General features: G+C 43.6%; 1 protein-coding gene across 2 annotated transcripts in view; it reads right to left on the bottom strand.

The window, feature by feature from the left end:
* LY75 (lymphocyte antigen 75) overlaps positions 1-9,615 on the bottom strand; it is a 138,501-nt gene extending 128,886 nt beyond the window's left edge. Inside the window, exons 1-2 of one of the 2 annotated variants that reach the window (XM_012454844.2) lie at positions 9,448-9,615; positions 2,949-3,320 (exon numbers count right to left, since the gene is read on the bottom strand). In XM_012454844.2, coding sequence (XP_012310267.1) covers positions 2,949-3,320; positions 9,448-9,541 — 466 coding nt within the window. In that variant the 5' untranslated portion in view covers positions 9,542-9,615. The remainder of the gene's footprint in view (positions 1-2,948; positions 3,321-9,447) is intronic. The other variant, XM_012454847.2, reaches the window with a different exon arrangement.
* Positions 9,616-14,225: the final 4,610 nt, after the last annotated feature.

Raw genomic sequence — 14,225 nt, 5'->3', positions numbered from 1 at the left:
TTTCAAATTAGATTTCATAGCTCAAAGCTAGGCTTCAATTAAAAAGCTCTCTACGTCACAATATATGCTTTGAAGAATGATAGGCATACAACCACCAAACCAGCAGCAGCTAAATTATGCTAACTATTCACTAAGTTTTGCTCCCACACATTCTTTGCTGATGGGGACCTCTTATATGCCATGGGCTTCCTTAGCAAGACAGGCTTTCCTGAAAAGAATCTTTTCTGAATGTGTGAATTTATGGTGACAATATCCTTAAAACAACAGCTTATTATGCAATAGGTACACATTTGTGAGATGAGGTGATTATGCAGAAAACTGGCAAATTAATGTCATCAGGAACATGAGACAAAATAGTTTCAATGGATAAAGAGGTTGTTGGCAGGCTTCTAAGAGTTGCCCAGAATTCTGCAGCCACCCTACCACGAAAAGTCCATTTCCTCTACATGATTCACCAAACATTCAAAATTTGAAAAGTGCTAGTGAGATCAAGATATCTCAATGATATGAATGTACATCTACCTCGGTGCTAGTCAAAAGCAATTTACTCATAAAATTTATACAACTTTGGTTTTCTCTGAGATGAACACATTGCACACAAGATGGGAGTTGGAGTGAGAGGCAACCCAAGGCACAATGATAAATTAATGTTCTTGTGTCACAAGTGAAAACCTTTTTCATACTGCTAAAACCGAGGGAGAAAGAAAGAAGCTATGTTTGGGGAATGGAATACTGGTTTTTGGGCCCAAGTTTTGCTGCAACAAGCTAGGTAACCTTGGACTTCCTTTTGTTGGGACTCAGGTATCTTGTATGTTTTGTTTCTATACTGCTAGATAAGAAGGTGGGGACAACAACCAGTATCAAGAGTCTGAGCGAGGAGTCCTAGAGAAAGTACCTAACTTAAGACAGCAGCCCCTAACCTAAGAACAAGAAGGGACATACATAAATTGAAAAAGAGAGAATTGCCAGGACTTCATATCTGATTATATTGGAGTGGTGGACGAGGAAAGCCTGAAACCTCTACGGTGTCTTGCTGATTTCTGACATGTAGAACATAGATGGTACCAGTCACCTAGACAGAAACGGAGAAGAGGTGGCAGGTTTGGCCCTGGTTTCTGTGCAAGTTAATACTTGAGTTATGCCTTGACTAGTCATAACACATATGCTTTAAAAAAAAAAGCTTTAGTGTTTCAAATATTGTATTTGAAAAGGACAAGAAACACTTTATGCCTGTGGGCTATGCTGGTGGCATTGCTTAGCTCTCTCTGAATGGTCCCCTGGGTGGGTCCTTAACCTTTTTTGTGCCACTGATCACTTGGCAGCTGAGTGAAACCCACAGTTCCCATCTCAGAAGAACATTAGAAATGCATAAATAAAACACATAGGATAAAAATGAAAATCAATTATATTGAAATGAAGACACTCCGGAGACTGAGGGAGTTTAAGATTACAACTATGTCCATCAAAAGAATTAGATCAAGAGACTAAAAGAACCCTGTCAAGAAAATTATCCTTTCTGATTCCTGGACAAATACAATAAAATAAGTTAAATCCAAATCAAAAGGCATTTTGTTTGTCTGTTTTCTCTTAGTTGGCAAGTTGGGGAAGGGCTTTTGTGGCACGGAATTTAAATTTACCTTTAAGTCATATCCAGAAAGCGACTGCTTTACTTTTAGGAGGAAGTTGGCTCACAGAAACAGATTGTCAACTATTCAAAGGTCAGGGATTGACAAAAAGGAAACCCCCATCGCTAATTCTCTAATATTTCTCTATAACAGTAGAACTTGACATTCTTGGAATAATTTCTTCATCTTCACTAGGAAATAGACTAGAAATAAAAACATGTGTGGATGGATAATGGAAAGTATGGGAGCGAAGCTGCTATCCTGACGTTGAAGCCAAATTTAGCTTAAATTAGCTTTAAGAGAAGAAGAAAGCCATTGTAAAGCTAGAGGAGTTTGTAAAGAAAGATAAGGGAAAATAATAGGACTTAGATGACATAATTATATGCCTATTGATACTTGGTGTAATTTAGAGCAACATAATGAAAAATATTTGCTTGGGTGATAGCCAATTACATTTAGTGGTTAAAAAAATAAATCTACTCATTCTTTAACTTGGAAATTAGTCGCAATCCAGTCCCTAGACTCCAAGCTAAGTCCATGGCCAGCTCCCCTCAAGACAATATTCATAAAGTTATTTTTGGAAACAACAGAAAAACTCTACTCTTAAAATGCTGAATCATAAATATAAACATCAAAATTTGGTTGCCATGCCAAAAATGAAAATAAATAAGAAAATCCACTCAAAGTTTTCCCATTTTATCAAAATATGTAGGCAAGGGAAAATACATTTTTCCTCCTTCTCCTTCTTTTCTTTTTTAAGAGATGGGGTCTCACTATGTTGCCCAGGCTGAAGTGCAGTGCAGTGGCTATTCACAAGCATGATCATTACACACTGCAACCCTGAATTCCTGTGCTTAAGTGATCCTGCTGCCTCAGTCTCTCAAGAAGCTGGAACTACAATCATGCACCACTACACCTGGCCTTTCTTCTTCTTTTAAAACGTAGAATAAGATCAACATTATTAGATCATTTGACTTTTAGCCTGTAAAAAGATTTCCTGTTAATCTAATGTTTCCTTTCTCTAGGGTTCAGAAGACCATCAGAGGAAGTACACATCTATCTGATGAAATCCCAGGTTTATTACAACATGGTTGTGTGACCTCAGACAAGGCACTTAACCTCTCCTAGCCTTACCTGCAAAGTAGGGGCAAATACCGTGGACATGTAAGAATGTCACTCAAAGTAACTGCACAGTGCCTGGAACCGAAGAGCTTGCTCACTGCCCTTACCAATGTACAACAATTTTTACTAAATTATGCATGTTCAATGCCATGTGTGACAAGCACAACAGCAAATCGGTCAAAGTCCTTCTCTAATACTCACCATGATAAGGCTGGTCACAAAGGCTTTCCTCTGAGCCTCCTTTCTTCCAGACATCAGATGCATTCCAGATTGCTGTGCCATGCCCGTTCTTGAGAGCCAGCCGGTACCGGGCAGCACCGTACAGAGAGTGGTGCTCACATTTCCACCACAACATGGCACTGGAGTCACAGCTGAACATTCGCAAGGAATCCACTGGTTTGGTAATATCTAGGCCAAGGCACTTCTGGGATTTCAAATGAAAGAGCCGATGCTGGGACACCCACTTCCATAACATGTCCCCAGTTTCATCACAGTCTTTTGCTACTATCCAGCTATTCAGTGGCTTGATGCACTTGCCAGTGTTTCCATGGACGATGGTGAAGGGGTCATTACCTGAGTCAGATGGACAGACAGATTCTGGATTATGTGGATGAAGTACCTTGCTCCCTGCCTGCTGAGGAGAGTCCGAGCACCACTGTACTGTTGCCACCCTCAGACTGTTCCCACCCTTTATATTGCTGTAGTGGACTATGCAAGGTGAGAAGTGGTGACCAGAGAGGCACTGCAGCATGTGGGGTCGGTCAGAGCATGGAACCTGGAGCCCAGTCAGCCTAGATCCATATTTTGCTGCTGCTACTTATTAGTCATAGTATCAGGGCAAATCATTTAATCTCTGGGCTCCAGTTTTCTCACTTGGAAAATAGAGCCTACTTCATATGGTGGGTGTGAGCATGAAAGCAGCTAATCCATGTAACGCATGTAGAGTAGCATGTATATTTGTTGTTGCTATTCCATGAAACGTTTTTTCCCTTCTCATTTAATAAGATAAAAGAAGCTCTTTTTTTATCTCAATGAAAAGTATCCGAGTCTATCTGGGACCATAATTCTGCCTTGCTTCCATGTTAGCTACTATGGCAGGGTAAATTATTACATGAAAAATCGATGCTTAACACAGCATGTTCACTATATGTTCCTTTCTTCAGATCCAAGTATGTAGTGATGCCTCTGTTCTCCCCTGCCTTAGGGCAAGTTAGTGTGGCCACTGAAAAGGAAAATTTAAGGGAAATCTTCTTAAAGGTCACTTCCCCCTAGATATTTTTTGGAGGCCTACATTCATTGCGGTATCTCAGAGGAAATGGGGAAACTTTTGAGGGAGCAGCAGAACAGTGGGGTATAGAAACTGGAAGAAATAGAGGTCTGGGTTCTGAGAATAGGGGAACCTGTGGCCAGGTCCATTGTGGCACCCTCAGGAAGGTGACAGGACCTGGGGAAAGGCTGGGGGACTGACTGTGTAGATCACGTAAGAAGGCTGAACCCCAAACTCCAGGAACTACCAGAGTGATGACTGATGAGTTTTGAGCCACCAGATTCGAGATCCTGTGGGTTTGGACAATGGGAAACCCAGAAGTAACCAGTAGGATCCAATGTCTAAAGAAGGATCCTCCCTGAATGTTCCCCTGGCACTTTGCATGAGCCGGGAAAGACCCCAGTAAGGACAGTTATTGAAGTTCTGGCAACCTGGTGGAATGGGAGCTCAGAATAAAATTGAATCTAGTTTTCTGAAAATAAAGTAAAGCATTTTTTCTTGCACTCCTGAGTTTGTGGAATAAGATTGACATCTGTTACCACAAATTATAATCGGACAATTTGGTTAGTTTTTTTACAAAGGAACATTTTAAACAAGTTATAGCACAGATCATCATGTTGTTAAGAGTAAAGCTGAAATATTTTACACATGCTTAAGCAATCACTGTCAATGAACCAGAGTTCAGCAGAAAGACCTATAAAGTTTTGGTTCCCAAAAGGCACTTTCACTTTGATACCAGCATCACAGTCACTGGTTTCACTAACATCAGCTGCTTTTCTTGGTAACAATTCAAAGGCTTTCAGAGTTAAAAATTCCCATACCAGGGACTGGTGACTTGAGGGGAATTTTACCATGTAAATAATAACTATAAAATTAACTCTGACTGCAGCTTGAACTTTGGATGGATTTTTTTTTAAATATCAGAAGCAACAAGAGAAACAACAAGAACAACAAAAATTATTTAAAGCTTAAAGTTATTTCTGCTTTTAAATCTGAATTTTAAAAGTATTCCACAGGGCTGTAGCCAAGGATGTTTGCCATAGCAGCTTTCATCCCTCACACTTTTTTTTTTTTTTTAAGATGGAGTCTTGCTCTGTTGTCCAGGCTGGAGTTCAGTGGCGCGATCTCAGCTCACTGCAACTTCCATCTCCCAGGTTCAAGTGATTATTATGCCTCAGCCTCCTGAGTAGCTGGGATTACAGGTGCCCACCACCATGCCCAGGTAATTTTTGTATTTTTAGACAGGGTTTCACCATGTTGGCCAGGCTGGTCTCAAACTCCTGACCTCAGGTGATCTGCCTGCCTTGGCCTCCCAAAGTGCTGAGATTACAGGCATGAGCCACCGTGCCTGGCCACATCCCCCACACTTTCTTCTTTGACATCCCTCTGCCATTTTCTACATGATGGACACAGGCTGGGAGGACAGTCAACAAAAAAGGAAAATGTACTATCTTATAAGATTCCTATTTACACTTTCTCTCATGGCCTTCTCCCACAATTCAACAGCTACTCAGAGCTTTGATCTACATATTTTCCAAATCATTGTCTCTCCCCTCTCCAAAATAAATCCTGCATTCCAAAGTATCAAAAATTACAGAAGAAAAAAGAAGTCTCCTCCTGCAGGAGACGTGGCCATCACCGTTGCTGGAAACATCCCCTCTTCTGCCCTGTAGTTTTGCTGCTCTCTTTCCTGGGCATTCTACTTTGTGCACTCTATCCCAAACAGGTGAACTGGGAAGCAGCAGCTTTGCCTTCCTTTGCAGTTTGCAGTTCTAGATTTTTCAAAGTTTTTGTAGAATCCAATGGATTAGCTATATTTCTTTGTACAGTGGAAAGAGCAGGAGATAGGGATCCTAGATTAAAGACTTAACCTCTGCTACCAGTTAGCTGGGAGAACTTGGGGAAGCTACAATCTCCCAGTGTCTTTGTATCTTCAAATATAAGATGAAAGCAGTCTAGTACAAGATATCTAAAAGCCATTTCCAGTGCTAACATCATCTACTTCCACAAGATAGTATCCGTAGCCTTGTAGGTTCATTCGTTGCATATTATTCTTGAAGAGATGTCCATGAATTTATTATGTCATGCTACTGCTCATAGCATTTCAGGTCATTCTTTTGTTTGTGAGACAAGGGAGGTCTCACACTGTCACCTAGGCTGGAGTGCAGTGGTGATCACAGCTTACTGCAGCCTCAACCTCTGAGGCTCAAGTGATCTTCCCACCTTAGACTCCCGAGTAGCTGGGACCACAGGCACATGCCATCACACCTGGCTAACTTTTTTGATTTTTGGTAGAGACAAGGTCTCACTTTGTTGCTCAGGCTGTTTTTTTTTAATGTCTAGGCTCAAGCAATCTTCCCATCTTGGCCTCCCAAAGTGCTGGGATTACAGGGAGGAGTCACTGCACCCAGCCCATTTCAAGCCATTCTAATCTTACTTGTATCAGGCATGTGCACTGAAATTACAGTTCTGTTTTATAAATATTTTTTGGAAGAGAAAGAATTATCCTATTCTACTTTATATACATTTTTACTTCTGGACACCTGTGCACTTAACAACCATGTAGCAACTCTAAAACACTATAGGAGAAGTGTGGAGGAGCCACGTGTTAAAGTGGAGCTGCCGAGCTTCCCAACAAACTGCTGCATCTCTGAATATAGATATTTTTCTCAGACTAACCCCTCAGTTGAACTAAGTACACAATTTCAATGTTTGACACTTATAGTGATCACTTGCTATAGATATTAATTATTGATATACTTAAAGGAAACTTACTAGTCTCCATATATAATGTACATATAAGCATGCATTAGATAGGGAGAGTCCTATCCTTTCACGCTGTTTCTCCATATCTTTCTTTACCCTTGGCGGGAGCTGTTCAATCTGCCTCAGTCTTATGACCCTTATCGGGATAGTAGGTTGAAGAGTGGGAAGGAGGACTGAGAAAGTGTGAACATAATCTCTTATAATTACAGAGATTTTATAAAACTTATTTTATAAAATAGATTCTTTATTGATAGCTTCCTATTGTATCTTGTTCACTTTACAATGTTATACCAGTCCTCAATGAAGTTTTAATATTTACCTCCAAATATAATCTTGGGACAAATCTAAAGGTAGAAGATGATGAAAAGCAGCCTCATCACTCCCTAGATGCATTTTGTATATGCTTCATTTTATATAACCTCTCCAGTGGTGTTTGAGAGAAAATGGCTAAGTAGCATTACACCATAAATTGAAAATGAATTTTTAGTATTTTTACATCCATCAAAGGAAAATAATCTCTCAGTGTTTTCTTATTGTCTGATCACTAAATAATTCCTGCCTTACGAGCCCTACACAAAAGAGCTTCACACATTCCAAAGAGAAACTAGATATTGACATTTATAACCACAGACAAATGCATAGGGAAATAGCTTGGGAAAACAAGAAAGATGAAGATGGCAGCATTTATAATTTCGGAGGGACTGTACGTAGATCACATATTAAGCATTTTGTAGAGTCTCTACCATGTGTTCAGAATGTACAGGTAGGTGCAGCAGGAGAGAATCAGAAATCTAGGTTAGTTCAAAAACAGGTCCTGAAAGTGACAGTTGGGTCCATGGCAATGTCCTGGGAGTCAGAAAGTCTTCAAGCATGATTGGGTGATGTTGGCTCGTGAGATCCTCAGGAGTCCCTGACAGATTGGTTTACTTCAAGCTGTTAACTCTCCAAGCAGGCAAAAATGTAAACTAAGCACCTGGCATCTCCCCAAGGACAGAGAGGTGCTCCTTCAGTGTTTGGGTGATCGAGGCCACCTGCGCAAGCCTAGCCATGCACATGTGATGAGGTGCATGCCATCACTAGCATCATGAAGCGGACGCTCTTGCCAAACAATTGAGCCAAATGGCTGGGGGTTCAAAATTCTAGTACTTCCCCTAACAAGGCCACAGGTCTGGTCTAAGGGTGACAGAAAATCTATCAGAGCAGCTGCTAGGAGTAAGGGAGGATGCAGGATAACAAAACCTGTGGGGACCTAGCACAGGAAGAACAGAGTTAAACCTGGTGCTTTTTGCTTTGGGTCAATGAGAAACGGCAGTGATTGCAGAGATTGCAAGGATTAAGGAAATCTTGAAATTTGTGAAGGAGATAAAAACAGGACTGAAGCAGATGTAGATGGGAACCAAGAGGTTAGTGATTGAAAGGTTACCGCATTTTCACTGTAGTTAGTTGCTTCAGTGAACTTTTCCACCTTGGATTGTGGGGCAGGCAGAAAAATTCTCAAGGCAAAAAAAAGGATCTTATTTTGAATGATTCTTTTGGTAGTTCCTAGCACACAGGGTCAAAGGAGAATAGAGAAGTGTGACTCAGAGCAGGGTCCATTTACAGGTCCTTGCTGTAGATAGGATTATGCCACTCACACTCTGAGAAATCTCTTCCCATCACTCGAAAGAAGTCTAAACCAGCTGGTAGCTTAGCTGAAAAGAAAATAAGAGCCACCAACAATTTAGTGTTTTTCAAACTGCCTGAACCATCTTTTCCTTCCTCAAACAGGCACGATAACAGAAGCGGCCGGTGGCGGGTAGCCCACTGAATGCCCATGATACAGCCCAACCATGGGCTTTGGTTCTTGAACCAAAGTCCTCTGCACACTTCTCGCCCAGGCAAAAAGAGAAAGTAAAAGTATACGGTTGCTGCCAACGGCTGTGGTGGGTGGGGCTGGCACTACGCTGAACATCAATGAAGGGTGCCTGTTTCTGGTCCTGCTTCCGCAGTGAGAGGCAGCAGGTCCCCAGGCGGGCGACTTGCACTTCAGTGTGGGGCTGTCAGCCTTGGGAGAGCGGGGTCGTTTGGAGCTGATAAACCACTGAGAAGAAAGTTTCGCTGCTCTAGGCGGCGGGTGAGGGCATCATAGCTGACTCTTGGTCTTGGTCACTTTCGGAGGAGATGGTTTACTTAATCTTTCTGACGTGCACCGTGGGCGCAGTGAAGTCCGGGAATCGTTGGGAATCCTTGGCGCTGTGGATGGAGGCTCCTCTTGACACTGTGGCCAAGGTGACCAAGGGGCGAAGGAAGAGCGAGAACCGGCGGGATAGGACGCAGAGGGCAGATGGGGAACCTCACACTCCAGCAATATTTTAGAAGAGAGACGACGGAGCAGGGCACCCGCCCGGAAAAGCCTCCGTGCGCCTCCTCTACGGTGGACCGCGCGCGTCCCCTCAGCACCAGAAGGGCCTTGCCCTCCCACACCCACCGCGCCCTCCTCACGGCCCCCGAGGGCACTGGGGTGCCTCCTCCACCTCACCCGTCCGGCTCCAGAGCCCCCACACTCCTCCCCAAGCAAAGCAGCCGTGACCTGTCCCGGGGGCGCAGCCCTGCCCCGGGCTGGAGAGGCGGCAGAGTTGCGGCGTCGGGGTCCCCAGCTAAATGCGGGTCGGACGTGCCGGCGGTTACCTGCGTGGCCAGAGGGCTCTGCGAGCTCGAAGCACCAGAGGAGCAGTAGGAGGAGCCCCACTGCCCGGCGAGGGGTCGCCCAGAGCGTCCTCATCCTGAGTAGGCACAAGCCGTCTGGCCGGGTCCTGGGGCGCACGCAGCACCCGCCCCTCCTGCTGAGCGCGGCCTGCCCCACCGGCGCCGAAGTTCAGGCACCTGGGGGCGCCCCGGCCCCGGCCCCGCCCACGCCGCCCTCGGCCAATCAGACGTGCGTCTCCTCTGCCCCGGGGCGGGGCGGGAGGCTGTGGGAAATAAAGGGGGCGGGGCGCTAGATACCTGCGTGGGGTGGGACCCGCGAGGAAGAGGGAAGTGCAGGTCTTTGGGAGAGCCTGGCGCCACCAGGCTACTGCACTGGAGGGTTCGGTCCCCGCCTCTTCATCAGCTAAGCTGGGAAGATGCGGCCCTTACTGGAACTTGGCACCGTCCTGGTGGATTGGTTCAGTCAGTTTAGGACCTTGTCCTCTGCCTAGCGCACCGTGGTCAGGGAAGACTTCTCCATTCCAGCCTGGACTGGAAAGGGATCCACGATCCCTTCCTCCCCCGAGGAGGAAGTGAGCACCTGCCGTGTGGGTGGCTGCGGTCAAGTCTAAGAATTCAGTCGTCCTTGGCAACATCTTGGGTATTTTGATAGTGCAGATAAAGGTGGGATAATGGTACACTACAGTTCTACTCATAGTTAAAGAATTAAAAGCAAGAATTATCAGAGTGACCAAATGACATTTCCGAGGATGATTTATGCTTTATAACAATTTGACCTTTGAGAGTAAGCTCTTTGCTTAATGATTTAATGATAATAATAATAAGCTGGTAGAAATGTAGAAGTCTGTTATGCAGAACCAGAAATTTCCTACTTACTCTCTTCTTGTGGACACTGCTATCATTATGCTAAATTCTTAATGACCTAAGTTGCTCGAAAGTGAATGTTTTATAGTTTTAAATCCCATCTTTGCTGAGCACATAATGTGTACTTGAGGTGGCCTCCATCCTTGTTGCATGAGGATGCAAAGACCTAGGTTGCTCTTCCTGACTCCTACTGCCAAGGCTTCGCTGATCCACTCCCAAACCTGCCCTGGTTCTGTCCTCTCCCCAGGCTCTGCCCTATATTAAGATATAGTGAGCACTTAACCAACACAAGATCTGGGAATGCCATGGGATAGGAGGACAAAAAGACAACATCCCTGCCCTCCCATGAGTACTGGGGACACTGAGGCACTGTGATGGATAATATTGTCAACTTGATTGGATTGAAGGATGCAAAATATTGTTCTTCGGTGTGTCTGTGAGAGTGTTGCCAAAGTAGTTTAACATTTGAGTCAGTGGACTGGGAGAGGCAGACCTGCCCTCAATCTGGGTGGGCACCATCTAATCAGCTGCCAGCATGGCTAGAATAAAAGAAGGCAGAAGTTGACTGGCTGAGTCTCCTGGCCTTCATCTTTCTCCCGTGCTGGATGCTTCCTGCCCTCAAACATCAGACTCCAGGTTCTTCAAGTTTTGGGCTCCTGGATACCAGTGGTTTGTCAGGGGATCTCCCGTGACACAGACTGAACGCTTTGCCCACAGACTGAACGCTTTGCCCACAGACTGAAGGCTTTGCCCACAGACTGAGGGCTTTGCTCACAGACTGAACGCTTTGCCCACAGGCTGAAGGCTTTGCCCACAGGCTGAAGGCTGCACTGTTGGCTTCCCTACTTTGAGGTTTTGGGTCTCAGACTGGCTTCTTTGTTCCTCAGCTTGCAGACGGTCTATTGTGGGACTTCACTTTGTGATCATATGAGTCAATACTCCTTAATAAACTCCTTTTCATCTACATCCCTCTAGAGATCCCTAATACAGGCACACAGAGTGACACAGGGCAGAATAAATGGGGAGACCCTGACAAAACTTGAAGGAAGGCAACATCTTAGCTAGAGCAGGTACAGCTGGTGGGAGAAAAGTAGTGACAGAGCAGAGGCCAGAAAATGCAAGCAGCATCTGAAGATAAGTCAAGAGTCCAGGGTAGCTGACCTGCAAGGGGTGTGTCTGTGAGAGGGATGAAAGTGGGTGTGGTGGGAGCCCCAGTAGAAATGACAGCAGGAAGGTGAGTTATGTCTGTTGTGGGAAGGGCCTTGACTTTATTCTAAGGAACTTTATTCTAAGGTGGGAAGTTCTGAGTAGGAGAAACTGCCACTGATCTGATCCCCTCTGCCTCTGTAGGTGCCTGCCTTTCTTCTGATCCTGCCCAGCTTGGAGCTCCTTGAGGGCAGTGGTCTTGCCGTATTCATTATCACATCCTCAACAGTGGGCACAAGACCTGTCCCAGAGTAAGCTCTCAATAAATGTTAATCAATGAATGGATTCCTAGGGCCACCACCTTAGCTTAGGGCCATATAAGCTCCTGCTTGCATTATATTGCAATAATTTCTCAACTGACCTCACTGCCAATAGTTATTATCCTCTCTGGCAAATGAATCCTTCTAAACACTGTTTGGAACATGCCCCTGTTCTACTCAAATCCTTTCAGTGCTATTTGCATATAGCAGGATTTCCTAAATGCTAGTTAAGGGGAATTATGAAACCCTGAGATTTTATGCAGCTTTATAAATGTACTATTTTTTGAGGAAGAAGAGGAAGGGTCCAAGGCTTTCATGAGAATCTCAGAGATGCCCACGATACAAAAAGAAAACTCCAAGATAAAAAGCAAGTGCCTCTACAATCTGACACTTTCTCTTTACTCCCTTCCTATGTCACTCCTTGGTTCAAGCTACCTGTCTGAACCTGTCCTGCCTTTTCTGTCTCAGCCCATATATGCATATCCAGAATGCCGTTTTCCCTTTACTTGTCTTAGTTCCAACCTTTCTTGAAGTTTCTGTTTAGATCTGACATTTTATGTAAAATACTTCTATCAAGGGGTTAACCTTCTTCCAAACATCTACATAAGACTGTGCATTCTGTTCACTTGCATTTAACATGTATACCTCCAGACACGATTTTTTCTTCTGGGACACGTGCACTGCTTATTCCACCTAGGTTATAGATTCTTAATAAATATTGTCAATGGTGACAATAAAAAGCAATGTGTCCTTCAGGTCTCGCCTTGGATGTTACTTCCTCAAAGAAATCTTTCTTTTTCTTTTTCTTTTTTTTGACTCTGCAGTCTAGGTGAGCTTTCTCTATAACAGGTTCTCCAGGCTTCCCACACTTCTTCCTGAAAGCACTTAGCAGGGCTCCAGTAGATCATTCTGTGCTTGCTCATTTGTTTAATGTGTATCTCCCTCACCAGGCTGCAGGCTCCATGAAGACAGTGACTATGGCTGCTTCATTCACTTCTGTATCCTTAATACCTGGCACATGACTTGCTGCATGAATGAATAAGTAAATATATAGTAATGCCTCATAAATGATGCAGGTAATGGAAAGTCTAGACATTTAAAAGAGGGGAAAATCGGCTTGGGTGGGATCAGCAGTCTTCAGGCACTGAATTGGATGTCCTTGGATGAGAAACATTCAGTAGATAAAGGCAATGAGGACGCTGCAAGCTGAGACAATGGTGTAAACAAATTACAAACATCTGCCACCCACTGGGCGCCAGGCCATGTGCTAAGCATTTCCCATGTACTCTCTTGTTTAGGAATCATCCTACAAAATAAGTACTCCTATAATCCTCATTTTATAAATGTGGAACAACACAGAGGAGATTGATAACCTAGGCAAGGTTAATAGCCGCAAGTGAAGAGATGGAAATATAACTATATAACTTGAATGAGTGTGTGAGAGTGTTAGTAATATTTTATTCCCAATCACAATTAGGGAGGAGGGGAACAGGAGCTTTTAGAGCCTGTGAAGTTATGTTTTTAAATTATAAGATAAATCATACCTAAAAAAGAGGTAAACTTACTCCCACAAAGAGGTAAACTTTCCTCTGACTCTCCTCTGACTCTCCTCTGACTCTTACTCTTTCTTTGCAGTTTTCCCTTATATGATTCACTCCTTAAACAGTGAATTTTACCTATTTTACCTATTTTTGAATTTTATGTAAATAAATCATTTCAAATTTTTTTTTTTTTTTTTTTTTTTTTTGCCACTTGTCTTTTTGCTCAAATTCTGTCTGTGATGATCATTTGTGTTGGTGTGTGTAGTTATAGTTCATTCATTTTTATGTAGCATTCCATTAGAAGAATAAAACACACTTTATGCATTCTCTTGTTGGGGGACATTTGAGTAGTTTCTTGCTGGGTAGTTTCCATTTGGGTATCTTGCTGTCCTGAACAATGCTCCCGTGAAGTTTTTTACCCGTCTCCTGGTGTGCATTGCAAGAGTTTCCTGAGGGTATGATCCTAGAAATGGAGTTCCTGGAGCATAGGGTATGGTAGTATTAAAATTATTGGACAGTGCCAATGTGTTCTCCAATTTACACTCCCATTGGTGTGTATAAGCATTCCCACTGCTGAACATTTTCATCAACGTTGGCATTGTAACATTTTTGGTGGGACATAAAGTGGTATCTCATAGTGGTTTAAAATTGTATTACCCTGATTGCTAATGAGGTTGGACATATTTTCCTCTGTGTATTGGTTATTTATATTTCCTTTTCACATTCTTGTACATGTTATTTGCCTGCTTTCTCTTAGATCCATTCTCTGCCCTTTCCTGCTTTGATTTCCAAATGGCTACCTTGTACTTTCCAGACCCCCTTGCCTGTTGCCTTCTGTTTAGGGTCAGCTAATGGCCTGAGATGGGCATCTGGGAGGAGGAGAACCCGG

Source organism: Aotus nancymaae, unplaced genomic scaffold (genome assembly GCF_030222135.1).
Source record: "Aotus nancymaae isolate 86718 unplaced genomic scaffold, 86718_ANA_hifiasm-v0.15.2.pri h1tg000029l, whole genome shotgun sequence".
Classification (NCBI taxonomy): domain Eukaryota; kingdom Metazoa; phylum Chordata; class Mammalia; order Primates; family Aotidae; genus Aotus; species Aotus nancymaae.
This window is presented reverse-complemented; position numbering and strand designations above follow the sequence as displayed.